This window comes from Salarias fasciatus, chromosome 7, assembly GCF_902148845.1.
Source record: "Salarias fasciatus chromosome 7, fSalaFa1.1, whole genome shotgun sequence".
In the NCBI taxonomy this organism is placed as follows: domain Eukaryota; kingdom Metazoa; phylum Chordata; class Actinopteri; order Blenniiformes; family Blenniidae; genus Salarias; species Salarias fasciatus.
Genome location: NC_043751.1, coordinates 31,591,130 through 31,615,200, shown reverse-complemented (window position 1 = coordinate 31,615,200; position 24,071 = coordinate 31,591,130). Strand labels below are relative to the sequence as shown.

General features: G+C 51.3%; 2 protein-coding genes and 1 long non-coding RNA gene across 7 annotated transcripts in view; 2 read left to right on the top strand and 1 right to left on the bottom strand.

The window, feature by feature from the left end:
• The first annotated feature begins 368 nt into the window (after positions 1 to 368).
• On the top strand, positions 369 to 13,722 carry LOC115391845 (aryl hydrocarbon receptor nuclear translocator-like protein 1). The gene is made up of 20 exons (XM_030096237.1): positions 369 to 484; positions 5,188 to 5,343; positions 7,730 to 7,793; positions 8,092 to 8,239; positions 8,911 to 8,931; positions 9,037 to 9,069; positions 9,417 to 9,446; positions 9,573 to 9,730; positions 9,805 to 9,884; positions 9,976 to 10,068; positions 11,259 to 11,376; positions 11,452 to 11,601; positions 11,808 to 12,054; positions 12,127 to 12,233; positions 12,416 to 12,566; positions 12,641 to 12,720; positions 12,815 to 12,923; positions 13,097 to 13,190; positions 13,373 to 13,466; positions 13,565 to 13,722. The coding sequence occupies exons 3-20, from the start codon at positions 7,748 to 7,750 to the stop codon at positions 13,720 to 13,722; spliced, it is 1,917 nt and encodes a 638-aa protein (XP_029952097.1). The 5' UTR covers positions 369 to 484; positions 5,188 to 5,343; positions 7,730 to 7,747.
• On the bottom strand, positions 7,237 to 22,758 carry LOC115391885 (uncharacterized). Its single transcript, XR_003931792.1, has 2 exons — positions 22,362 to 22,758; positions 7,237 to 7,428 (listed from the first exon to the last, which is right to left on the bottom strand). It is a non-coding gene; the product is annotated as an uncharacterized LOC115391885 (long non-coding RNA).
• The window catches only part of ppfibp2b (PPFIA binding protein 2b), a 156,716-nt gene continuing 149,524 nt past the window's right edge, over positions 16,880 to 24,071 (top strand). For 4 of the 5 annotated variants that reach the window (XM_030096225.1, XM_030096221.1, XM_030096222.1 and 1 more), the window contains exon 1: positions 16,880 to 17,047. The gene's annotated coding sequence lies outside the window, so the exon portion shown is untranslated. The remainder of the gene's footprint in view (positions 17,048 to 24,071) is intronic. The other variant, XM_030096224.1, reaches the window with a different exon arrangement.

Sequence of the window (24,071 nt, the reverse complement as noted above, 5' to 3'; positions counted from 1 at the left end):
CCCCTTTAGACTTTTTTCTCGTGTGGTGTTTTTTATTAATTTAATTTAATTTATTTTTGCCTTTAAGTTGTTTTTTTTCGCTCGTGCTTTTACCTCTCTCTCTCTCTCTCTCTCTCTCTCTCTCTCTCTCTCTCTCTCTCTCTCTCTCTCTCTCTCTCTCTCTCTCTCTCTCTCTCTCTCTCTCGTGCTGTAACCTGGACTCGCTGTTCTCTACACGCACTCACGACCCGCCTCTGCATTCCGACAGACTCGGGATCTGATTGGCCCGTCACCACGTCCGTCATTTTTCCCCGGGCTGAACGCTGCCCTGATTGGATGCGGGGGCAGCTACCAGCGTAGCGCTTCGCTGATTGGCTGAGAAACTAGGTTAGTGGTCCGACGGGCATGACGGAGAGAAAGTGGGTCACCGACTGGTTTATGTCACTCTTCTGTTTCCGTGGCGTTAAAACCGACGTTCAATGGAGACACCGACCCTCCAGCTGCTGTGAGTACCGACTCCTCCTCACCGGCTTCTGGTTTGACACCCTGACCGGAGACCGTCGAGGTTTCCCCGCTGTGTCCGTGTCCGTGCGCTTTGGCAGCCGAGGAGGATGAGAGCTCCTCGGCTGGAGGCTAATATTAGCCACCAGGCGGAGGAGAGGGGAGAAAACCTGTGTGTGTGTGCGCGTGTGTGTCAGGCCGCGGGGTAGGAGCGTCCGCCGGGACCGGAGGCCCCGCCGCCGGCCCCGGGGCTGAGCGGGGAGCCGGTCCGCCGGGGCTGGACTGTGGTGGCCAAACGTGACCCGGACGGAGAGCGATGCTAACAGGCTAGCAATGTAAACAGGCCTGAGAGGGGGCGGAGGAGGGGGTGGAGGTGAGGGTGGAGGAGGAGGAGGAGGAGGAGGAGATTCAGCAGTTTCTTCGACAGCATCCATCCTGCCGGGGAACTCGCACTTCTCTGGTCCAAACAGCTGAGCGCTGCTTCCAGACTCCTTTATGAAATGTCATCATGGTGGGAATGTGGCGACTGGTGACCATCTGAACAGCCGCGGGAAAAACGATCCGGACCACCAGAGGAAACTACCAGACGACAGACCAGGAATTCAACTACCAGAGGAAACTACCAGAGGACAGACCAGGAATTCAACTACCAGAGGACAGATCAATGGAAAGATTACTGGAGGAAACTACCAGACGACAGATCAGAAAATGAAATATTAGAGGAAACTACCAGAGGGCAGACCAGGAAATCAACTACCAGAGGACACTCCCAGAGGACAGACCAGGAGAAACACTACTAGAGGACAGACCAGGAAATAAACTACCAGAGGACACTCCCAGAGGACAGACCAGGAGAAACACTACTAGAGGACAGACCAGGAAATAAACTACCAGAGGACACTCCCAGAGGACAGACCAGGAGAAACACTACCAGAGGACAGACCAGGAAATAAACTACCAGAGGACAGACCAGGAGAAAGACTACTAGAGGACAGACCAGGAAATAAACTACCAGAGGACAGATCAATGGAAAGATTACTAGAGGAAACTACCAGAGGACAGATCAGAAAATCAACTACCAGAGGATAGACTAGGAAATAAACTACCAGAGAACTAACCAGGAAATAAGCTACCAGAGGACGGATCAATAGAAAGATTACTAGAGGAAACTACCAGAGGACAGACCAGGAAATAAACTACCGGAGGACAGACATACCATGAAACCCTCTGAGATCTTCCCGGGACTTCCTGTCACTTCCTGTCAGCTGAGCTTTAGCGCTAGCCTGTAAATCCTTGCTGTGAAACATGAGGCGACTTCCCTGGATCCTGGCGTTCAGACCGGTTCCCCTGTCTGCTGGATGGACGATGGTCTCATGGAGCCTCTGGGTCCAGGAAGTCCTCCCAGTCTGGCCTGCTAGCTAGCTATGAAAGCTAACAGCGGCCGCCGTGTGGGGGTTCTCATAGAAATGCTTGAATTGAAGGTTCGTGATGTTTTGAAATAGGGCAGCACGATTTTGACAAAAAACCTAATTGCGATTTTTCTGACCAATAATGCGATTGCGATTCGATTTGCGATTTTCACATTTTATTCTTTTAAATGCAGAAAACAGCTAAAATTATGGTCCAAAAAAATTCTTGTTACTTTTACATGGTCTTGCTCAAGCTGACACATAAAATAACCTGATGTAAACTAAATTGACCAAGCTTCAGGCAGCGGCAGCGAGACGCCACCGTGCTGTCTGCATCACGTTTGGAAAAAAACAGTGCGTTGTTTTAATGAAATAACAAAATAATCAAAAACCCAATGCTGTCCAAATTGTAATTCAGTACTGGTCTTTCTTGCATGGTTCACAGAAAATTACTTAGACAACAGTTTTCAATGTGAAATAAATCGAAATTAAAAACCAGAACCGCAAATAGGCACCACTGTGAAAACAACTTCAACTTGCAAAGAAAAAAAAAGAACTCGCCAGCCTCTACAGATAAAAAGTAAAAAAAAAAAACTAATCCTTATTGCTGTAATATTCTTAGATCCCAAACCTCAGCCCTGTACGGTTCGGTTACCGCAGTAGTTAAAACCTCAGTTTCGATGAGGTGTCGGTTAATCGTGCAGCCGTACTTTGAAGGACTCCTGCTGGGAATAGTGACGTGGTTCTCTGCTCCTTCTCAGGGTTCTGCAGCCTTTCTGACCACAAGAACCATCTCAGCGACTTTCCTCAAATCCAGTAGTTCTGGAGCCATAAAGAACATTTAACCTTTAAACTGAGGCGAAAGCAGCTCAGGAAGCTTCAGACAAACTAGATCTGATGAAGCATCAAAGATTTTTAACTCCAGTTCAGAACAGAGAACATTTTATTATATCAAACCAGTTTTTGTTCCCGATTTGAACAGTTTTTGTTCTTTCCAAGCTTTTTTGTCGACAGATCTGGAATTTTATCCATTTCACCTCTTTTTAAATTGTTTTGTTTGCCTTTTTTCTGCCATATTTCATTTTCTTATGTTAGAAATTGGAGACATTTCAGGTTTTTTAAGCTGTTCTGTCATTTTTTCCCCATTTCTTGTGGTTTTTGCTATTTTTCCCAATTTGACTTGAACCTTTTTTGAATCCCTTTTGAACTGAGAGTGACAAATCATGTAATAATATAAAAATATGTTAAATGTTCATTGAGGCTTCATGGAGCCGCTGAAGAGCCACAGTTGCCTCCAGAGCCGCAGGTTGAACACCCCTGCTCCTCCTCATGGCGGAATCGTTCCGCCGGCTGACGGACATGGCTCAGCCGGGCCCGTGTTTGTTCTGGTCTGGGGTCGGGTAGCTCCCTCCTCGGGGTTCTTATCGGGGTCCAGATAGCAGCAGCATGTTGTGCTGATTCAGCAGAGCGGCGCCGGAGCAGCTGGAGTGAGGAGCACGGCGCCGCCTCGTGCACGGCGCCTCGTGCACGCCGTGCAAAGGTCGCCTCTTCACTGATAGACGTCCGTATCCGACACGCTCCGTCTGGTGAGTCGGGTCACTGGCTCAGAGGCACGTCGGCAGCGGCTGGACCCCGGCGGGAGCGCGGCTGGTTCTGCTGCGTCGGGCTTGGAGTGTTTCGAACCCAAAGACCTTCAGAAACCAACGGTCTGAGTCAGAACCCTCACCTGGACCGGTCAGGGAGAACCGAGAGAACTGACGCAGAGCCGGACGTAAAGAAACTCCATGTCTGATCCCTGGTTCCCTCTGGTGGGTTTGTGGTTCCTCCTGTGTGTGTTTGGTTCCATCTGATGTGTGTGTGGTTCCTCCTGGAGTGTGTTCAGTTCCTCCAGATGTTCTCCAGTGGAACATGAGGAACGACGGGGTTCTGGAGTGGAAGGATATGAAGATGGTGGTTTATTGATGCTGTGACAGGGAACCTTGACTGGAGTCTAAACTGGAGCTAACCTGTGGTTAACCAGTAGAGCTAACCTGTGGTTAACCAGTAGAGCTAACCTGTGGTTAACCAGTAGAGCTAACCTGAGGTTAACCAGTAGAGCTAACCTGAGGTTAACCAGTAGAGCTAACCTGAGGTTAACCAGTCCCAGATCTAAGCTGAGACAGCTTAGATCAGGAAACAACCAGGAAACATTGCAAACATTACTTTTGCCTTACCTAGCGGACGTGCATGTTTATTGTTGGTGCCCCGTTTTCCCAGTGAACGCCGAACGTGAGAACCATCCACCCAGCAGTGTGTGTTTTCCCTGTCAGCTGTGATGTGTGTGCTTTTCCGTGCGGCGCCGTACCGTACCGTACCGTACCGTACCGTACCGTACCGTACCGGCCTTCCTCATTTGGGAGGATGATGTTGGATCCTTCCTGCCGCTGTTAAGTTGTCCACATGCAGTCATTCAGTAGTTTGAATGAGTGTTTTTTCCTGAATGATTAACCGACGGAGCGTCGGAGTTTGCGCCGGCGGGGGCGCTCGGAGCGGTGTTAGTCTGTCTATATGTTACATTGTTTGTCATTCAATTAGACCCTCAAGTAATCCGCGATTCCGTGATCGCTGAATTTTTCTTTGTTTCTTTGTTTTACTTTGGCAGAAACTCCTACAGCGTGACACTTGCTGTAACAGCATCTCACTGTGTGTGTTGTTATGCAGTAATATTGGTGTCCAACTATTTGTGGTCATTATATATTCAAAATGCAACTCTGTCAAAGACGACATGTTTTGTACTTGAAAATTTCTCTGTGTAAAGTTAAACAAATACTAAAGGACAAAGTGTTGTAAAACAGTAATATATTCTGCCTGCAATTCATATTTTTGTTGTTGTGTTTCGGGACCAAAACTGAAGTTATTTTATTCATTAAATAATTTGTAAATTAATCGGTTGATATATTGGATATCGGAATTTTTTTTCTGTCAAATATCGGAATCGGCCTCAAAAAAGCCATATCGGTCGGGCCCTAGTAACCAGTAGAGCTAACCCGTGGTTACCCAGTCCCAAATCTAACCCGTGGGTAACCAGTAGAGTCAACCAGTGGTTAACCAGTCCCAGGCTAGTTGGAGCCTGGAGGTCTTATTGCTTTGGTTGACCCAATGTCAAACATCGTTTCGGCATCTCAGCCGTTGTTTGGACGCGTCGGGCGTCGTTTGGTCGTGTCGGGCATCGTTCCGGTGTGACGCTCCAGAAAGCCGTTGAACCTCCCGCTCGTGAACCGTTGGACCCAGGAGTGACCGAGGGTTGGTGTCTCCGCAGAGAGAGACGAGTCCCACCGGCCACCTGAGGATCGGGTCCACTCAGACCACGTCGTCCCGTCCTGCTGTTTCCGCCTGAATCCGACTTCCTTGAGAACCAGACCGATCCGGATCCCGCTGGGCCCGCGCTCCAGGCCTCCTCCAGTTTCCGATCCAGGTAAACCAGCCGGCGTGTGCAGTCGCTCAGGACACTGTCACAGTTACCAAGGCTCCCTGGTCCCTGCAATATTCTGGAGGCTATTGGTTAGCAGTTAGCATTTAGCACTTTGTGGTGCAGTGTGTATTCAGACTCTTGCAGAAACTTCCCGAAGCCTTTAAAGCCTCAAACGGTGAAGTGAAGCACAGCTTAGAGCTCAGTGATCTCAGACCGGATCACAGTCTCTGGATTAATTATGGTATGTTAGCCCCAGCATAGGTAGCTAGCAGCTAGCAGCAGCAGCTATGTGATCTTCTCAGACCAGATCAGAGACTCAGGATAAAGGATGGTACATTAGCCTTGCTAGCAGCAGCAGGTCAATATCCATAGTGTTGTCCTGCTGTGTTTTCTGGACTTCCTCCTGTTCATGACTCGGTAGCTAGCTGTTAGCTCTGTGGTACCTGATGTCTTCTCGCTAGCTGTTAGCTCTGTGGTACCTGATGTCTTCTTGCTAGCTGTTAGCTCTGTGGTACCTGATGTCTTCTCGCTAGCTGTTAGCTCTGTGGTACCTGATGTCTTCTCGCTAGCTGTTAGCTCTGTGGTACCTGATGTCTTCTCGCTAGCTGTTAGCTCTGTGGTACCTGATGTCTTCTCGCTAGCTGTTAGCTCTGTGGTACCTGATGTCTTCTTGCTAGCTGTTAGCTCTGTGGTACCTGATGTCTTCTCGCTAGCTGTTAGCTCTGTGGTACCTGATGTCTTCTTGCTAGCTGTTAGCTCTGTGGTACCTGATGTCTTCTTGCTAGCTGTTAGCTCTGTGGTACCTGATGTCTTCTCGCTAGCTGTTAGCTTTGTGGTACCTGATGTCTTCTCGCTAGCTGTTAGCTCTGGGGTGCCAGATGTCTTCTTGCTAGCTGTTAGCTCTGTGGTACCTGATGTCTTCTCGCTAGCTGTTAGCTCTGTGGTACCTGATGTCTTCTCGCTAGCTGTTAGCTCTGGGGTACCTGATGTCTTCTCGCTAGCTGTTAGCTCTGTGGTACCTGATGTCTTCTTGCTAGCTGTTAGCTCTGTGGTACCTGATGTCTTCTTGCTAGCTGTTAGCTCTGTGGTACCTGATGTCTTCTTGCTAGCTGTTAGCTCTGTGGTACCTGATGTCTTCTCGCTAGCTGTTAGCTCTGTGGTACCTGATGTCTTCTCGCTAGCTGTTAGCTCTGGGGTACCTGATGTCTTCTCGCTAGCTGTTAGCTCTGTGGTACCTGATGTCTTCTCGCTAGCTGTTAGCTCTGTGGTACCTGATGTCTTCTCGCTAGCTGTTAGCTCTGTGGTACCTGATGTCTTCTCGCTAGCTGTTAGCTCTGTGGTACCTGATGTCTTCTCGCTAGCTGTTAGCTCTGTGGTACCTGATGTCTTCTCGCTAGCTGTTAGCTCTGTGGTACCTGATGTCTTCTTGCTAGCTGTTAGCTCTGTGGTACCTGATGTCTTCTCGCTAGCTGTTAGCTCTGTGGTACCTGATGTCTTCTTGCTAGCTGTTAGCTCTGTGGTACCTGATGTCTTCTCGCTAGCTGTTAGCTCTGTGGTACCTGATGTCTTCTCGCTAGCTGTTAGCTTTGTGGTACCTGATGTCTTCTCGCTAGCTGTTAGCTCTGGGGTGCCAGATGTCTTCTTGCTAGCTGTTAGCTCTGTGGTACCTGATGTCTTCTCGCTAGCTGTTAGCTCTGTGGTACCTGATGTCTTCTCGCTAGCTGTTAGCTCTGGGGTACCTGATGTCTTCTCGCTAGCTGTTAGCTCTGTGGTACCTGATGTCTTCTTGCTAGCTGTTAGCTCTGTGGTACCTGATGTCTTCTTGCTAGCTGTTAGCTCTGTGGTACCTGATGTCTTCTTGCTAGCTGTTAGCTCTGTGGTACCTGATGTCTTCTCGCTAGCTGTTAGCTTTGTGGTACCTGATGTCTTCTCGCTAGCTGTTAGCTCTGGGGTACCAGATGTCTTCTTGCTAGCTGTTAGCTCTGTGGTACCTGATGTCTTCTTGCTAGCTGTTAGCTCTGGGGTACCTGATGTCTTCTCAGACTGAGCAGGACTGGTAAACGGCAGCTGATCCATCATTTCCGTCACCTGTAACAAACATGAAGCCATCAGGAGCTTGAATAAAGGATGAGGGGGGTGAGGGGTGAGGGGTGGGGGTGAGGGGTGGGGTGTTGACGGGTGGGGGGGGCGGGGCTGTGACTCTCAGATCTGCTGAGTCTGACAGGACTCGACCTCCATCTGCCTGGGAAACAGTACCTGAGCGACGGCGCTGCGACTTCCTGTTTGCTCATCCCTGACCTACATGACGTGTGTGTGTGTGTGTGTGTGTGTGTGTGTGTGTGTGTGTGTGTGTGTGTGTGTGTGTGTGTGTGTGTGTGTGTGTTGACAGGCGAGGGCTGAAGAGTGGATGGAAGGAGATGATTTTAACACAGAGGCTGTGATGAACATCTGTGGTGAGTCTGGACTCTTCACACACATCTTTTTAATGGATCAAATGGATTTAAAGGATCTTTATTTTCCACTTCAGGCTGATTTCAGTCGATAAATGGATCAATAGACGTTCACGTGTTGAGACAGACCGCAATTCACAGCAGGACAGCAGCTGCTTTTAGACTGAAATGGGTCAAATAAACAGGACAGTGTAAAGGTTAAAGGTGGATCTGTCCTCCTCCTCCTCCTCCTCCTCCTCCTCCTCCTCTTCCTCCTCCTCCTCTTCCTCCTCCTCCTCCTCCTCCTCCTCCTCCTCCTCAGATGACCTGATGGCAGACCAAAGGATGGACATCTCGTCTACCATGACCGACTTCATGTCCCCCGGCTCCACCGACCTCATCTCCAGCTCCATCAGCACGCCCGGCATGGACTACACCCGCAAGAGGAAGGGCAGCACCACCGACTACCAGTGAGCCTCCGCCTGCGCCGCTCCGCCCTGGTCGGTTTAATCTGTGAATCCCGGACCGGGACGGGACCGTGTCCTCTGGAACATGACCGTCATGCCTCAGCTGAGCTCAGCCAAAAACCAAAAAATACCCGGGAAACGTAACATTGCGTTAGCTCCACGCTAATGTACATGAGAAATCGCATTGGCATGCTAGCAGTTAGCATGCATTCCTATAAGTTGAGTATTGAAAGAGATGTCTAACTTTTTAAGAGAAACGTCTCACGAGTCCTCTGAGAAACATCAGTCTGAAGCTTCTCGACACGCTGTTTCAGTTTTATTTACGAACAGCATGATGGGAAGATTTCTTAAGGATCAGGACAGACTACGGCGAGCTGGCGGGTCCAGAACCTGATTGTTATGATTCCTCCTCACTGAAACGGCTGCTGTGTTTGAATCACATCGTGGTCTGAAAGCAGATCAGTCCTGATCAGAAATACCGCTTTTTGTTTTCGGATTATTGGTTTGAGATGAAGTGTCCGTCTGAATCGAATTAAAGTTTTTATTCGTAAATCAATGAGCTTCAGTCACTCAGTGGAAGGAGGACGTTAGCTTCAGCGTTAGCATTAGCTTTAGCTGGTGAACTTTGACAACCAGTTTGACCTTCTGTCATTACTTCTGTGTTTCCTTTGCAGAATCGATGGATTCTCATTCGAGTAAGTTATGAGATGGCTCTCTCACACACACACACACACACACACACACACACACCATGAAGTGTGTACCGCCCTTCTGAAGCTGTGTTTGCTGCTCTCTTTCAGTGACATGGACCCCGATAAGGACAAACTGGGCAGGTGAGAGACTTCTGTTCGTCCCTGACCCCTGACCCCTAACCTGAACACTTAACCCCTGACCCTATAAATCGTCCTGAAGACAGATCAGACGTTTCATATGCAGATCAATACAAACGGCCTCCGTCAGTCGGGGGTGGAGCTGATAGATTGAGGCTGGAGAAAGAAACATGTTGCTCAAGAGTACAAGAGTAAACCAAAAAAAGACCCTGATTGCAGAGCTCTGGACACCCTCCTCCTCCTCCACCCTCCTCCATCCTCCCCCCTCCTCCCCCTCCTCCACCCTCCTCCTCCACCCTCCTCCTCCACCCTGATCCCTCTCATCACTGATCTGATGTCTTGTCTTGCAGTGACCAGCAGGGCCGGATTAAAAATGCCAGGTAACCTTCTTCTTCCTCTTCTCACACTTCGGAGCTTCGTTTGTTGAAGTGTTCATATTTGAGAACGAGGTTTTCGGAGCGGCGAGTTGGACGATAAGCCCCGCCCCCTGTCCTCCCCCGCTGCAGGGAGGCTCACAGTCAGATCGAGAAGCGGCGGCGGGACAAGATGAACAGCTTCATCGACGAGCTGGCGTCCCTGGTGCCCACCTGCAACGCCATGTCCCGCAAGCTGGACAAGCTGACGGTGCTGCGCATGGCGGTGCAGCACATGAAGACGCTGCGAGGTCAGAGGTCACCGCTGGAAGCCGTGTCCACGCTTCTCCGCCTGGTTTCTGATTTGCTCTTTGCGTTCGTGCAGGTGCAGCGAATCCGTACACAGAAGCAAACTACAAACCCTCCTTCCTGTCAGACGACGAGCTCAAACACTTGATACTGCGAGTGAGTGCCCCTTCACAATAAGAGCGCCGACTTCCTGCAATTCCGCGACCTGGAATAATCCTGACGCTGACTGCTGGGTTTGTGGTTTCAGGCCGCAGACGGCTTCCTGTTCGTGGTCGGCTGCGATCGCGGGAAAATCCTCTTCGTCTCTGAATCCGTCTACAAGATTCTCAACTACAGTCAGGTGGGTGGAGACGGTCTGAGGTCAAAGGTCAGATGGATTTGACGGCAGGGGGAGTTTGGGGGAAAAAGTTGGAAAATCAACGAATGCAGATCAAAATTTAGAGGGAACGAAATAAACCTGAGGATGAAAAAGTTCCAGCGGCGCTACAGGGAGAGCTACTGACTAGAAACTGAACGACGGTCTGACCTGGTTATCTGTAACCTGCTCCACCGTCAAACCTTTTTCTGTAACATGGTCCCAGATTTTAGGACTAAACTGGGCCTTAACAAGGCCTAAACTACACCTTAACGAGGCCTAAACCTGGGCCTTAACGAGGCCTAAACCTGGGCCTTAACGAGGCCTAAACCTGGGCCTTAACGAGGCCTAAACCGGGCCTTAACGAGGCCTAAACCTGGGCCTTAACGAGGCCTAAACCTGGGCCTTAACGAGGCCTAAACCTGGGCCTTAACGAGGCCTAAACCTGGGCCTTAACGAGGCCTAAACCTGGGCCTTAACGAGGCCTAAACCGGGCCTTAACGAGGCCTAAACCTGGGCCTTAACGAGGCCTAAACCGGGCCTTAACAAGGACTAAACCTGGACCTTAACGAGGCCTAAATCAGACTTTAACGAGGACTAAGATGGGCCTTAACGAGGCCTAAACTGGAGCTTAACGAGGCTTAAACCGGATCTTAACGAGGACTAAGACGGGCCTTAACGAGGTCTAAGTCAGTCTTTAACGAGGTCTAAGTCAGTCTTTAACGAGAACTAAACCGGGCCTTAATGAGGGTTAAACTGGGCCTTAGCAAGGCGTAATCCGGGCCTTAACGTGGACTACACCTGTCTTTAACGTGGACTAAACTCGGCCATCACAATGCCTAATCCAAGTCTTAACGTGGACTCAGCAGGGCCTTAACGAGGACTCAGCAGGGCCTTCATGTGGATCAAACTGGGCCTGAAGGGGTTTTAAACAGGCTATAAAGACAAACTAATGGCCGTGAGCAATGCAGAACCATGAAAATGTAAACACTCATTTTCAGAATAAAGCTTTTAATCCTCTTTGTTTTCTGCCCCGGCCCGGTACCGGTACCGGTCCACCGGCCGCTGATCCAGGATCCCTGATATAAACCACTTCAGGACTGCTGTGTTGTTCAGTCCTCCAGATTAATGCTGTCTGCCTCCGTCTGTCTCCGTGTCTCTCCGTGTCTCCGCAGAACGACCTGATTGGCCAGAGTCTGTTCGACTACCTCCACCCTAAGGACATAGCGAAGGTCAAAGAGCAGCTGTCCTCCTCGGACACGGCTCCCCGCGAGCGTCTCATCGATGCTAAGAGTGAGTCCTCCGTCGGAGAGCGTCCCCTCTGTCTCTCCGAGACGTCTCTGATGTGACGTCCTGTCCTGCGTGCAGCCGGCCTCCCCGTGAAGACGGACATCGCGCCCGGCCCGTCGCGGCTCTGCTCCGGCGCCCGCCGCTCCTTCTTCTGCAGGATGAAGTGCAACCGGCCGTCCGTCAAGGTGGAGGACAAAGACTTCCCGTCCACCTGCTCCAAGAAGAAAGGTGAGTGAGAGAGTCCCCCCCCCCCCCCCCCCCCCCCCCCCCCCCCCGTCCTCATTACAGCAGGAACCACAGCTGGCTTCACTCCACAGCGTCTGTCTTACACAAGCAGGAAGTGGGCCTGAAGACACTGCCGTACGCCGACGACGCCCCGCTGTGTGTTTCCAATAATAACCTGTCGCCCCCCCCCCCCTCCCCTGTATAAACAGCAGACCGTAAGAGCTTCTGCACCATCCACTCCACCGGCTACCTGAAGAGCTGGCCGCCCACCAAGATGGGGCTGGACGAGGACAACGAGCCGGACAACGAGGGCTGCAACCTGAGCTGCCTGGTGGCCATCGGCCGGCTGCACCCGCACATCGTGCCGCAGCCCAGCCTGGCCGACATCCGGGTCAAGCCCACCGAGTACGTGTCCCGGCACGCCATCGACGGGAAGTTCGTCTTCGTGGACCAGAGGTGAGCCGCCGACCCCGCCGGCCGGACGTCCCTCCGTCCGCCGCCGTGTCCTCAACGTCCGTGTCCCCGCAGAGCCACGGCCATCCTGGCGTACCTCCCCCAGGAGCTGCTGGGAACCTCCTTCTACGAGTATTTCCACCAGGACGACATCGGACACCTGGCAGAGTGCCACCGGCAAGGTAGGGACCGGGACGGACGTCCGTCCACCTGTCCCTCCTCCCTCCCTTCTGTCCTTCTTTCCTCCCTTCCTCCCTTGCTTCCTCCCTCCCTCTGTCCGTCCCTCTGTCCCTCCTCCCTCTGTCCGTCCCTCTGTCCCTCCTCCCTCTGTCCCTCTGACGGCTGTCCTCCGCCGTGTCCTCAGTCCTGCAGATGAGGGAGAAGATCAACACCAACTGTTACAAGTTCAAGATCAAGGACGGCTCCTTCATCACGCTGCGGAGCCGCTGGTTCAGCTTCATGAACCCCTGGACCAAGGAGGTGGAGTACATCGTGTCCACCAACACCGTGGTCTCGTACGTAGCCGCCGCCGCCGCCGCCGCCCCGCTCTCGTCCCCCACAGACACTAAACCAGTCCCCGTCCCCCCAGGTGTCCCATGATGGAGGGTTCAGACTACCCTCAGTCCGCTGCGTCTCCTCAGAGTATGGACAGCGTCCTCACCTCCGAGGGTGAGTCTGCTCCGCCTCTCTCCCTGTCCACGTTCCTGTCCCTCCGTCCGTCCCTCGCCGTCCTCCTGACCTCCTGCCTGCTGTTGATTGACAGGCGGAGGGAGGCGGGCCCTGCAGACGGTCCCAGGAATCCCCGGAGGGACTCGAGCCGGAGCCGGGAAGATCGGACGGATGATCGCAGACGAAGTGATGGAGATCCAGAGGTAAGGACGGAGGACGGAGGACTGGAGGGCGTCTCCAGCCGTCCCCGTGATGGACAGAGAAGCAATCTGACTGCTGCTTTGGAATCTGGTGGGGATAAGATGCTAGAACAGTCAGAGGAGGAAGATGCTCTATAACCTGGATCTAACCAGCTGCTCTGGTCCCTGGTCCTCAGGATCCGAGGCTCCTCCCCCTCCAGCTGTGGCTCCAGCCCTCTGAACATCACCAGCACCCCTCCGCCCGACACCTGCTCCCCGGGGGGCAAGAAGGTAGGACTCCCCTGCCCCCTTTCAGACCAGAGTCCAGGATTCTAGTCTGAGTGAGACTCACTGCTCCCCCTGCTGGTCAGCAGTGGTGTTACAGCAGCAGCAGGTTCCACAGTGGAACTCAAACACAGGGGTGTGTCTGTGTGTGTCTGTGTGTGTCTGTGTGTGTCTGTGTGTGTGTGTAGATCCAGAATGGCGGCACCCCGGACCTGCCCAGCACCGGGATCCTGCCGGGCCCGGACTCGGTCGGCTACCCGTACTCCAACCAGTCCATCATGAGTGAGTCCCAAACACAGGCCGACTTCATTTCATCCAGCCAGGCTTCTGCTTCCTGCTCTGACGTGACGTCTGCCCCCCCCCCCCCCCCCCCCCCCCAGGTGATAACTCCCACCTGAGCATCGACATCATGGACGAGCCGGGCTCCAGCAGTCCCAGTAACGACGAGGCGGCCATGGCGGTCATCATGTCCCTGCTGGAGGCGGACGCCGGCCTGGGGGGGCCGGTGGACTTCAGCGACCTGCCCTGGCCTCTGTGAGGACGGGGGACGCCCCCCCCGTCCCCCGCTGTACAGACGTCCCCGTGAACTCCTGTAGACCTGATCTGAGCGGGGTCCACCGGACCTCCGGACACACCCCCACCCCCCCAGGGCCCGCCCGGACACACCTCCACCACTCCACCCCCCCCTCCACCCCAGGAGCTCCAGACTGAGGCATCTGGCATGGTTCCAGATGTTCACGCTGCTCAGAACTTCACAGGTTCTCCAGGCGAAGCTCTGCTGACCCGTCTGAGCCCCGGCGGTTCTCCAGGTGGTTCTTCATGGTTCTTCATGGTTCTTCATGGTTCTACATGGTTCTACATGGTTCTACATGGTTCTACACGGTTCCCCCTCTGTCTGGTCTGTGAAGGATCACAGCAACTTTGGAACTCCAGGCCTTTCTGGCGCATGTCTCGGGGATCAGATTGGTTTTGGACGCCACCGGTCCTCCAGGAGGAAACCGTCTTCACTGCCATTAGTTCCTCCAGGTCGGACGTGCTGGAAGCCGGCGAGCATGGAGGCTAAGCTAACAGTCACAGCCCCCCCCCCCCCCCCCCCCGTTAGCATGGGGGCTAAAACAAGCTTAAAAACAGGTAACGGATCAGGGTTTCCCTGGGAGACCCCCCCCCCCCAGAGGCGTTCTCCGCTCTCCTGACGGTTCTGGATCCAGAGGCGTCTTCAGGACGGGTTCTTCAGGAACCTTCAGTCAGACTTGATGTTTTTAAATCAGAAAAAGGGACGGACGGGTTCGTGACGGTTCTCCCAGAGAACCTGGAGGATCCGCACCAGGCTGCTGGTTCTAATGTTCCGGCCGATCCGTCTGCTGAATTTTAAGAACTTCAGTTGTAGCTTCCTGAACGTGGCGCGAGTCGAAGCTCAGAACCCTCCAGACGTTCTCACGGCTGTACGGAACCGAACGAGGTCAACGACGTTCTACAGGTCAAAATGGCAGTTAGCGAGGATGCTAACAGGATGCTAACCCTGGCCCCGCCCCCTCAGCGCCCTCCTCCAATCAGGTCGTCCGTATCTGTTCTGTGGTTTTTCTGTTTCACACTACAATAAAGTGTTGCCCCCCCCCGGACCCCCCTGGACCCCCCACCACACCCCCCCGGACCCCCCTGGACCCCCCACCAGACCGACCCCCCATAATGTATCAGATCTTGAAATATTATCATGTTAAGAGTTAAACTTTATGCAAATATATATGAGTATGATGAGTGTCTCGTATCAGCAGTGGAATATTTTTAAAATAAAACTATTTGTTTCTGTCAGATTCCTGTGATGTTTGCTGATTAACCCATACAGGTTCAGGGGCGGCGGAGGAATCGAACCAACAACCCCCAGATGCTAAGTGTGTGTGTGTGTGTGTGTGAATCCGAATCCAGTCTGTCTTCATTCCTCACTGCAGCAGTTCAGACCAATCAAAATCTTCAGGTAGCAGTACTTTAATGGTCGGTTAGTTGGTTGGTCGGTTAGTTGGTCGGTTAATTGGTTAATGCGTGACTGAATCGAGCTCTTCAGAACTGAGACGTTCCGTTAAGGATTCCAGCAGTGAAGTTTTCCTGTATTTCCAGACGTTTTCCAGCAGAACTCCAGACGCTCTGCAGCGTTTCTGCTGTTTCCTCTTTAACTTCTTCCTGCTGCGTCTCAGCAAAACCAGAGAAAACATCTGGAGGAAAAACATCCATAAAGTACAGAAACAGTCAAGTGAACGATGCGATCCAGTGAGAAAACCTCTGAATCCACTCGATCTCAGCATTTCACCTGGATTATTTATGATTTCTTCTGTGGTTCAGGAGGAGAGTTTCAGGTAAAAAAACGATTTTTATGTCTCAGTAAATTTTAGTATTTGAGGAAAACTGATCAAAAAGGTTCAAATATTGATCCATAAATACAAGAACAAAGAATTGATTATCTATAATTGATATGAGTAAAAGTCCCTGCCTGAGAAATAAAACTTGGAAAAAAGTACTTGACAGTTAAAATCAGTGTAGTTCCAGGGTTTGGCCACCAGAGGTCAGTGTCGCTGTAGAAACAAGGAGCCGCTTCTGAGGCATTTTTTCACATTTTAACTTTTTCTGAGCTCAACTTTTATCACATTGATGCGAAACTTCTCTCTTTTTATTTCTAATCATGCGTGAATCAATAATCACTGATCCAATCAACCAAAGCGTGAAGGAAACGGTTTCCGGGGACAGACGAGACAAGACAGCGGGACAAAACCTGAAGCGAGTCCTGGAGGTCAAATCACCCGAAGCTCGTTTAATAATGACCTTTCTGTGTTTAGAAGGACTGAATATTGATTAGTTTTCCTTCACAGGCTGAACATTTTCATTCTCATCATTTAAAGGATGTTCGAAGCTCTTTGAGACACTTAAAGCTGAACTGAAAAATGCAGAAAATTTTCATTTCTGCAGCATTTATTCGCTGCAGTCTTTTCCGGTCTTTCTCAGCTGTGAATGCTTCTGAAGCTGGGCTTTGATTTGGGGATGTATTTAACTATTTCTAAATAGTTTTGTTTGAGTTTAATGTTTTAAATGTTTTAACTTTTCTCAACAAGGAACCTGCGATGATTCAATTAAAAGGAAAAACCTAAAACTTACATTTATTTTACATTTGACACATAAACAGAATTAGTCCAGACATGTTTTTGTTTTATTGTGTCAAATTATTATTATTTTAAAAGCACAATATATGAAGTTATTTAAATGTGAAAAGAAGAGACGTCGTGTGTGACCTTCACGCGCTGGAGGATTTCAGAATTATTGATTTTTAAGAGGGGTGTGGGGGTGAAACTTTTATCTCAATATGTGAAAAATAATGCTCTAAATTTAAGTAATGAGCTGTGCAGAGAAATTCGGAAGATCTAAATTATTATTATGATTCTATTTATGGTCTGGGTAAAAAAGACGTCTTCTGACCAGACGGTGCGTTCAAGTTCCTGTTTTTATTCTTGTGTCATAGGGAGTTCGGGACAGTCCGGGACCTGAAGGAGGGAACAGTCCGGGGCAGTCCGGCACCTGAAGGGGGACAGTCCGGGACCTGAAGGGGGACAGTCCGGGACCTGCAGCAGAACCTGGGTGAATGGCGCCGTGTCCGAGGCGCCCTGAACGCCCCGCGCCGCCGCCGCCGCACGCCACAGAGGTGAGCGAGCCGCTGACAGTCGCGCGCAGAGCCGGAGGAGGTCGGAGGGTCCGCACGGAGCGACGTGCGCGCGCACGTGTATGAGTGTGGGGAGAGGAGCCGCGCACACGCGCGCGTGTGTCCAAAACGTGGATTTAAGGGATTTATTCGTTTCGAGCCTCAAAGGAGCCACACAAGTAACGTGAGTAACGTAACGTCAGTAGCGTAACGCGAGTAACGTGACGACAGGGTCAAACCGAAAAGCTGCTGGAAATATGGTGATTGATCAGTGAGGAGAGGAAAGAGGAAGCAGTTTGGCCAGAATGGTGACTTTTTGACTTATTTCTGAGTAATCTGAGTATTTCTGACCATAATCTGAGTATTCCAGGAAAGACGTTGAAAGTGAATGTTCCTGTTGATTCTGGGAGTCCAGCTGTTTTCTGTCCAGGACTTTCATATTGATGAAAACTCATCAGTGTCTCAGAAACTTCCAGATGTTTTCCCAGAATTCCCACTTCCTCCTCGGAATTCCCACATCAGAGTGGGAAAAAGTCCAAATTCTCAGGAGGAAGACGAAGCTGGACGTTTGTCTCAGTGTGGACGGAGGAACCGCCGGTTCTCAGTGGAGACATGAGAACTCAGCAGGTTCCTCTGGAGAACCAGACTGACGGCGGGGTTCAACCTTTCTTTTATTCTGCTTTTCCAATCATTTCCCGACTGCGCCTGAAGGCCTCACGGGACCGGTTCTGGTTCCGTTCAGGTTCTGTTTTGTTCTGAGCAGAACTCCGAAACAGAACCGTTCCTTCTGCTCGGGATTCATTTTCACTCCAGCAGAAACTCTGAAGAACGTCTGCTGCTCAGAACAGCCGGAGTTCCACCGGTCAGTAGAACGTTCTCTCAAAACCGAACCAGGATGAAGAAGTTCTGCGGCTGGAACGTTCTGCTGGAACGTTCTGCTGGAACGTTCTGCTGGAACGTCCTGCTGGAACGTTCCGCTGGAACGTCCTGCTGGAACGTCCTGCTGGAACGTTCTGCTGGAACGTTCTGCTGGAACGTTCTGCTGGAACGTTCTGCTGGAACGTCCTGCTGGAACGTTCCGCTGGAACGTCCTGCTGGAACGTCCTGCTGGAACGTTCTGCTGGAACGTCCTGCTGGAACGTCCTGCTGGAACGTTCTGCTGGAACGTTCTGCTGGAACGTCCTGCTGGAACGTCCTGCTGGAACGTTCTGCTGGAACGTTCCGCTGTAATGCTCTCCTGCTGGAACGTTCTCCTGCTGAGGCTCCATCAGCTCCCGGCTGTTAAATGATGCTGAGCTGCTCCGACACGCCGTGAGACCAGACATCAGCCCAGAACCACGGGGTGTGTGTGTGTGTGTGTGTGTGTGTGTGTGTGTGTGTGTGTGTGTGTGTGTGTGTGTGCGCAGCAGATGCTTCAGCAGAGGGGAGCCTCACATCAGTCTTCATATTCAGCTATTAACGCCCACACACACACACACACACACACACACACACACACACACACTCAGATCAGCTCTTCCTCTTTTCTCTTGTAAATATTCTTCTTCAAAGCATCGGTGACGTCAGCTGCTGATGGAGGGGGGGCTTTAATATGGGGGGGCGCAGAAACACTGGAGGGGGCAGTACCCTGGGGGGGTGGGGTGGGGGGGGGGGCAGTACCCTGGGGGGGTGGAGTAGCTCAGTTGGTAGAGCAGGTAGTCTTATAACCGGAAGGTTGGCGGTTCGATCCCCGCTCCCGCAGGCGTAAAACTGTCGTTGTGTCCTTGGGCAAGACACTTCACCCACCTTGCCTAAGTATGAAAGTTGTGAGAGTGAATGGTTGGTGGTGGGAGGGGCCGATGGCGTCAGTCTGCCCCCCCCCAGGACAGCTGTGGCTACAGCAGCAGCTCAGCTCCACCAGTATGGAGAGAATGAAGAACGCAGTGTAAAGCGTCTGAGTGTCCAGAAAAACGCTGTATAAAACCAATGCTTTATTATTTATTTATTTATTTTTAATATTTATTTATTATTATTAACATTAGTACCCTGGAGGGGGGGGCAGTACCCTGGGGGGGGGGGGGGGCAGTACCCTGGGGGGGCAGTACCCTGAGGGGCTTCTGGGAGGATGGGGGCTGAACCGGATTAAATGAGCTCCTCCGTCACTCGTCCGGTTGGAACAGGAAGAACATGAGTCTCTGGAACCTGAAACTGAAACGCCGCTTCTGCCTCTCCCCTGTCAGAAAGCCTTCCTGTTTACACGGCGGCGTTTTGGAAACAGCGTCTGTTTCCATGGAAACGGCAGAAACGCCGAGCAGAGAGAGAGGCTGAAGGCCCAGGCTTTTATTTTCCTGACCTGACAGGAAGCTGAGCGGACACGCCTCCAGAGTGTGTGTGTGTGTGTGTGTGTGTGTGTGTGTGTGTGTGTGTGTGTGTGTGTGTAACAGGATCCTGTAACAGGATCTGTTTGTTCTGGCTGCAGGATTCTGACTCTGTAACCGAACTCCTCCTGTATGGAGGCTCGCTGCCCCGGAGTGTGTGTGCGTGTGTGTGTGTGCGTGTGTGTGTGTGAGTGTGTGAGGGTGTGTGTGTGTGTGTGTGTGTCCAAAACATCTCCAGAACTGAAACGTCTCTGAATGGTTTGGTCTTCGGTTCTGGTCCAGTCGTCTCTGGTTTGGTCTTCTCGCCGCTCTGAGGCGCCGGCGGACCCATCCGGTCTCGGCGGACCCATCGGGTCTCGGCGGACCCATCGGGTCTCGGCGGACCCATCGGGTCCTGGCGGACCCATCGGGTCCTGGCGCCGTCTCGTCTCTCTGTGACGCCGTCTTTGTGTCTTTGTGCCTGTCGCTCCGGGAGAGCAGTTTTTTTACGTTCCCGGTGTGGAACCTCCCGTTGAGAACCCTTCTGCTCTGAGCTGAAGGCCTCTGCTCTCTGCTGGACTCAGGAGGACCTCTGAGACGAGTCCGGTTCCCGGAGGGACGGACTGGTTCTGAAGCTGTGGACCCTCAGGACCCTCCGGTCCCGTGTCCGGTGTCTCGTGTCAGTCGGCAGAGCCGGAGGATTCCAGGATGAAGAGCGCCGAGCGTCTGATCTCAGACATCTGAAGATCCGCTATTTCATGTGCAAATGAGACTCCGACGCAGGAGGGGGGGGCCGGGCCACGGTCCTCCACCTGGGACTGCAGCCCCAGTGCATGCTGGGAGACAGGAGACACACTGGAGACGGGAGAGACGGTCAAACTCTTCGACCGACGAATCTGAGTCCAGAAGAGGTGTTAGCTGGTTCAGAAGCTTCTGCTTCAGATGAAATGCATGCTGGGAGACAGTAGGGACACTGGAGAGAGAGACAGTAGAAATGACGGCAGTGTGTGGACACTGGGCGGTTGTTGCCGTCTTCCACCGCCGGGGGACAGATCAGGTCGGACCGAGACGCTGGACGCTGGACGCTCCCAGTGGACGAGTGTGTGTTGGATTCAGCGTCTCCGTGTGACACACTGCTGCTGCAGGAGTGTGTGAATGTGTGTGACGAGACCAGACAACATCTCCTGTCAGAGAGATTTGACTGTGGTCATCACACACACACACACACACACACACACACACACACACACAGCCAGTGTGACGAGGTGGAAGGTCTAAATATAGTCCTGGGACGTTCGTCCACCAATCAGCTGCAGCTGCACGATTTTCCGGTTTGTTCTCTGATGTTCGAAGCGCAGCTCTGCTATTGGTCCCTGGGGCTGTCAATCAGGTCTGAGGGGGCGGGGCTTATAGTCCCGCCTCTTCTTATATTCCATTTTTTTAGTTATAAAAAGATGTTCAGACTAAATGGAGAGTCTTGCTGTTCAGCTCCAGAGATCCACAGGAACACTAAACCCGAGTTCATCTGGACTTGATGGTTGAGTTTCGAGTTAAACCGGCGGGTTTCCAGTCGACTGCGTATCGAAACGGTGAAATCTGCGAGTTCAGAGTGACTTGTGTGATTTCCAAGTTCATCTAATGAGATTAGAATGAAGCAAGAAATGTGAGATAACTGATCGTCTTATATCATCAGGAGAGTTTGGAGTTAATTGTTTTAGAGTTAACTGTATGAGAGAGAGAGAGAGAGAGAGAGAGGGGGGGGGAGGAAGAGAGAGAGGTGGGGAGGAAGAGAGAGAGAGAGAGGGAGGAAGAGAGAGAGAGAGGGAGGGAAGAGAGAGACAGGGAGGAAGAGAGAGAGAGAGAGAGAGGGAGGAAGAGAGAGACAGGGAGGAAGAGAGAGACAGGGAGGAAGAGAGAGAGAGAGAGGGAGGAAGAGAGAGACAGGGAGGAAGAGAGAGAGAGGGGGAGGAAGATGGAGAGATTCGGGGTTTGCTGCTGAGCTAAAGGACAGAACAGGAAGCTTTCTAAATGTCAGCGATCCTGTCACATTGATGCTAATTACTGAAGAAACACACACACACACACACACACACACACACACACACACACACACACACACACACACACACACACACACACACACACAGAGTTATTGTTTCTATCTCTTCTGAGGACACTGACTGATTTCACTACTGCAGATTGTATTAAAACTTCAGCTAGACTGATCGATCAGTCCTGATCCTGATCAGTGGATCCTGATCCTGATCAGTGGATCCTGATCCTGATCAGTGGATCCTGATCGATCCGGCTCAGGGCTCCAGACGGCAGGCCCCTCTGGCATGGTTCAGGCCACAGTTTTAGATAATTGCTGTTGTTTCGTTGCCCATCAGCAGATAGTTTCCATCCATAACTGACCCCAGACCAGCTGTTCTCAGCCTGTTTCCACGACGACAACACCAGCTAAACATGTAGCCATCAGCTAATGCTAAACGTGTAGCCACCAGCTAATGCTAAACATGTGGCCACCAGCTAATGCTAAACATGTGGCCACCAGCTAATGCTAAACGTGACCGGCCAGTCACCGTGACAACTCTCTGTTTACCCCACAGGGATTCTGACAAACATTTATTGAGGTAAAAAAGTTGCGTAGTTCTGCTTTAACTTTGTGAACATATACAGGTTCATGTACTGATTTGTTCTTCTGCTAAAATCAGTCTGAACTTCTTCACTCAGGCCCTGAGATGAGATTAAAATGAGATTAATAACTGAGATTAATAACTGCAAAGCTGCTAATTAAATGAACTGATTCCCACCTTCAACATGAGCAGATGGAGGGCTGAGTGTGTGTGTGGCAACGGACCGTGGTCCTCACAACGCTAATAAGTAACCACACACACACACACACACACACACACACACACACACACACACACACACACACACACACAGAGTTGTGTTTACCCTGGGTGACAGGCGGGCCTGGGGGGCTGAGGTCTGGCCTCGAGCTGGTGACACTAATCCACACAGACTCAGCCAAATGAGGACGAACAGTAAAGTCGCTTTCCCACACACACACACACACACACACACACACACACACACACACACACACACACACACACACACACCGCGTTAACGTTTAACCGCTCCTCTCAGACTCACCGGTCCACATGCGTAGTGACAGTTCCGGTTCTCATGGCTCGTCCCTTTGACCCCTGACCTCCACGACCTTCAGGACTTTCAGGACTTCCCACTCATGATACCGGGTCTCTGCTGGTGTTCTGCAGGTGTTCTGCAGGTGTTCTGCTGGTGTTCTACAGCTGTTCTACAGGTGTTCTACAGGTGTTCTACAGGTGTTCTGCTGGTGTTCTACAGCTGTTCTACAGGTGTTCTACAGGTGTTCTGCAGGTGTTCTACAGGTGTTCTACAGGTGTTCTGCTGGTGTTCTACAGCTGTTCTACAGGTGTTCTACAGGTGTTCTGCAGGTGTTCTACAGGTGTTCTACAGGTGTTCTACAGGTGTTCTACAGGTGTTCTACAGCTGTTCTGCAGGTGTTCTGCAGGTGACCCCGCCTCCTTCTGCGTCCGTCTCTCTCTCTCCTGCAGCCTCACACTCTTACATTTTGAGGAAGTTTATCAACTGAATGCAGATGAGTGGCGCAGTGTGTGTGTGTGTGTGTGTGTGTGTGTGTGTGTGTGTGCGTGTGTATGAGAACACGTGAACAGGCTGGAATAACCTGCCCGGCCTTCTGCTGCTGTCAGGCAAATTACCCAGCAAGCCGCAGAGGGGGGTCCGGGCTGCTGTCCGTCCAGGGCCCCCGGGGGGGCGGGGCCTAAGCGGCCTCATGCTGCTGATTATTCACATAAATAAAACATTAATATTTTAATCATCTGCCAGTTTGAAGCTAACGGCGTCTGAATGCGGAACGTTCTCTCTGCTCTTTTATTAGGAGTCACATCAGGATCAGACACCAGGAAGCAGCTTTCTGCAACTTCTGCCAGCTGCTGCCCACTGCTGTGTGTGTGTGTGTGTGTGTGTGTGTGTGTGTGTGTGTGTGTGTGTGTTTGTATAACTCCTTATTTACTGTGAGCTTTGAGCTGAGATCAGCCATGACAGAGAGTCAGCAGGTGTGTGTGTTGCCATGGAGACCAGCTGCTCTCAGCAGGTGTGTGTGTTGCCATGGAGACCAGCTGCTCTCAGCAGGTGTGTGTGTTGCCATGGAGACCAGCTGCTCTCAGCAGGTGTGTGTGTTGCCATGGAGACCAGCTGCTCTCAGCAGCCATGTCAGTGAATCAGCAGTTTTTCATTCAGTTTGTTTGGTTGAAGAAATGTTGTTTTTTAAGAACCCAGAGCTGAAACTGAAACATTTTTTTTCACCGTGAGCATCAGAAGCCTTTCATGGATTCATCCTGAGGTTTTCATGTCTGTAGCATCATCCATTCATCCACAGCCAGTTTGGAAAAATGTGTGAACTTTTGGAAAATCTTTCTCTGAATGCATTGGAGGGGATGGGAGAAAATTCTGCACTCTCCTCAAACAAATGCATCTGGAGAGAGAACCGTTTGAGATAGAGAAATAATGAAAGCACTGTGGAAATCACAAAGAAAATACCTACGTTTTGATGTATAATTTGTGAACATTGAGCCAACAATGTGGCCCTGGGGATGAGAGAAAAACTTATTTTTGGTTTAAATGGAGAGCCTCTCCAATACACACCCATTAGAAACTCCAGTAACGGCTGAAATTCTCGCTCTTCCTGAAAGCTCAGGTTAAGTCTGGTAGAAGACATTGAAGGTTGTGAGGTTTTCACATCTGGATAGAAAATGGCAACGTTTCATATTTTAATATTTTAACATTTTTTCATATTTTCAC